Raw genomic sequence first — 3,205 nt, 5'->3', positions numbered from 1 at the left:
ATTCCTCTCCGCAGCCCAATGACACTGCTGCTCTTCACGTCCCTGTACTCAGTCTAAATAAAGCGTAAGGCAGGTTTGCCTCATGCTCTCAATCATTCCCTGGCAGTCTCTGAATACTGCATCCCCACTGAAAAGTGTCCTGGTTTTACTTGCATGCAGCGACAACATTCAAAGAAAGCAAACACTCATTTGAATGCAGATGCAGGGCCCATATCAGTGATTTCCCTGCTCTGTTCATGTTCTAGTAGCTTTTAGGTATGGGACAAGCCAACAAAATTGTAAATTTAAGACAAGAATTAAAGCATGTTCATTTTTACAGATGCACTCATGGTGCATGGATTGGCACATCCTTCAGCAGCCTGGTTGTTCTCTGCTTTGCTTCTTAGCTCGCTCATTCTCTGACCTGTAAGTTTATTCCCATTCATGCAAATAGATAAGGAATAACCTGGCAAACATTAGGGCTTTGATTTTCCTTATGAAGCGACCAGAAACAGCTTATTGTTGTTCACAGTGTGGTTCACAGGCAGTTTACCAACAGTCTTTTTAAAGGAAAGTCCAGCATCACAGCTTTGACTCATATGTCTCTGTTCTGTAGTTTGCAAAATGATACACGAGTTCTTACCCACCTATATTCAGTCATTCCCTGTGAAAACATATATCTTTATATAACTGTACAGTTTTTAGGGATAAACTACTGTATTACACCTTTAGGTGACACCCTGTTGATGTGTTGGTTTCCAGACACTCCAAGGTCTTTGCTAAACGGCAGCTGTGGCTGTGCCCTGGGTTTGATACAGGACACCCCAGAGCTGCGTCTCCCAGACGTGGCAGTGTAGGTCTATGCCAGTCCTCTGGCCAGCATTTTGAGACGCCGGCTCTGGCAGTGCCCACAACCCCGTGCACATGTGGAGGCGCGTTCTGCCACTTCAGCAGTTCACTCTTGAACAGCAAATGACTTAAACACATGCCTGAAGTTAAATATCCACTTAAAGGCTTCCTACCCTGACTGGGAATGGATCTAGGTTGAGGTTGAGTGTTTCTCTGAATCAGGGTTGAGAGAATTCACTTTTTAGTGTGTCCCCAACTGGTCCCATGCCAGAAGACCTCTCATTTTGAGGAAAATGTGGCAGCAGAATAGTCATTGCCACTGACTTTTGACAGTGCTGGAAGCCAGCCAGATGGTTGAAGTGTTTGTCTTTTCCTTTGCAACAAGAAAGAAGTATTTGAATTAAGTGACAGAGCTAGGTAAAGAGGCAGAAGGGTTGTTTGTTTTCCCTTGTTACTCAAACTTCCAGTACACACTTAAAATGTGACACTCTCGTCTGGTATTTTTAGTTTAGACAGAACGTGATTGTTTCTTGGGTTGAAAAATTGAATTCCAGAAAAAAATTATGATTCTGGCAAAGCAGACTGCATTCCAGGGCATGATTTCATCTGGTAACTAGTCCAAGAGAGTCAATATTGGCTAATATGGCCATGACTGCATGTATTTCTTATTAGTTTTCATCAAAACTTGCCAGAAAGATCATGTTTTAGTGCCAGCAGATCACTCTTCCTTTCCATGTATTTTGTGGTGTCATCATTCACAAACCCCATAAGTGTCTCTAGGGAAAAGAAGAAGCTATAATGCAACATGCTCACCTCCTCTCAGTGCTGCAGAGTTACAGAAAGAGGTGGATAGAAGTCCTTTAGCAAACAAATGGGAAGCTCTTCAGGAAAGTGGTTTTGTGAGTCCTTAGCAGGACCAATATTTTCTGGTGCATAAGAAAACATGATTCTAAATGAGGTTGTAAAGTGCAAGGCAGCTTTGACAGCTTCTATGCTTTCTCTTTCTGCTAGAGCTCAGAACAGAGCCTCACTGATATCTAACTTTTATATATGTTTGACCCAGATTCCTTCAAAATTTCTTTTGAGAATCCTTGGGACATTCTCACTCTCCTGTTGTGATGTGTGTTGGCCACTTCTGCTGCTCCGCATTCCCCAACAGTGGTCTCTAAACGTGCAGATTTTGAGGCTTGCTTACTGTCTCACAATACATGGAAGAATGGGAACTCTCAGTGCCTCTTCTACCTGCAGGATTCCTGGATTTGAAACAGGAGATCCATAATACACCTGTAATTTGTCAGATATTGAAGAATGCAGTTGCAGATCCAGGAACAATACATGAAAAATTCTCCTGGTGGTTAAGTGCATTTCAGCATCCCGTCAAGCAGCTAAACAATTTCTGTGTCCTCCATCCCTAAAAATTGGTTTAATTATATCTTTCTGCAGGGACCAGTTAGTGATGAAACTGCCAAAAAATTGACCTACAAGGGGAAATTCCACCTGAGCAGTCTGTCATTCCAGTTATCATTCCTAAGCATTTTGTCAGGACATATCCCAAACTTTGCCCTGTTGCTTTAACAGGTCAGTCTTTTCCCTGCCTTTTGGTTATATCTGGAAATTGAAAAGTCAAACAGTCCTATCCTGGAGAATCTCAAAATGGATCCCAAGGTTTTTTTTACAGTGCTGTCAGCTGGCTGGCAAGCCCTTCTCTCTGAATGTCGGAGTGCTTTCCTTGGAAAGACAGACAGCATCTCCTGTCTGCTTCAGAAACACGCCAGTCTTTGTGATCTGATCAGCAGGTATGTGCAGTGAACTCCTGACCTTTATTAAGCACCATATACTACATATGGCAGCCAGGTCAGATGCTACATTTGGAAGAGCCATGCTTCGGTCAGTCTGACTGGCAGACCTGATATTTCTCTTTCCTGCTCTCCAAAGAGAAGATTTCTTCTTGTAAGGTACTGCATGCCAGAGTTTACATCCCTGGGTATTGCAGAGTAATATCTCTTTGGAGTTATTTCATCAAAGGTAGACCTGCTGACCCAAAAGCCTTTTCTCCCTCTGTGAAATCCTCAGCAACAGAGATTATTAATTCCAAACTTCTGCCTTTTTCATGAAAGGAAGAAGAGGCCCTAGGAATGTAGTTTGAGGCTGGTCTTGAGGTCTGCAGGTGAGTGAGTGTTTCAGCACTGCAGCTGAATTGACTAAAGAACCAACTCGGAGAAACGCTCTTACTGCAAGTTACAGCTCCGCTTTAAAAACAGTCACCTTATTCTGCCAGTGATTTCTTTTATCTGCTTTCATCTTTCGTGAAGAAAACAGCTGTGAGTTATCTGTAAAACAAAATTAAATTCATAAGCATTTTACAAGGGGGGGGGGG

The 3,205-nt window shown here is 42.7% G+C and overlaps 1 protein-coding gene across 1 annotated transcript in view; it reads left to right on the top strand.

Annotated features, from left to right (window-relative positions):
• Positions 1-322: 322 nt before the first annotated feature.
• The window catches only part of HS6ST1 (heparan sulfate 6-O-sulfotransferase 1), a 50,050-nt gene continuing 47,167 nt past the window's right edge, over positions 323-3,205 (top strand). The window contains exon 1 of the mRNA XM_026855473.1: positions 323-405. Coding sequence (XP_026711274.1) covers positions 335-405 — 71 coding nt within the window. The 5' untranslated portion in view covers positions 323-334. The remainder of the gene's footprint in view (positions 406-3,205) is intronic.

The sequence above is a fragment of the Athene cunicularia genome (assembly GCF_003259725.1).
Source record: "Athene cunicularia isolate RWA chromosome 9 unlocalized genomic scaffold, athCun1 chr9_part2, whole genome shotgun sequence".
Classification (NCBI taxonomy): domain Eukaryota; kingdom Metazoa; phylum Chordata; class Aves; order Strigiformes; family Strigidae; genus Athene; species Athene cunicularia.
This window is presented reverse-complemented; position numbering and strand designations above follow the sequence as displayed.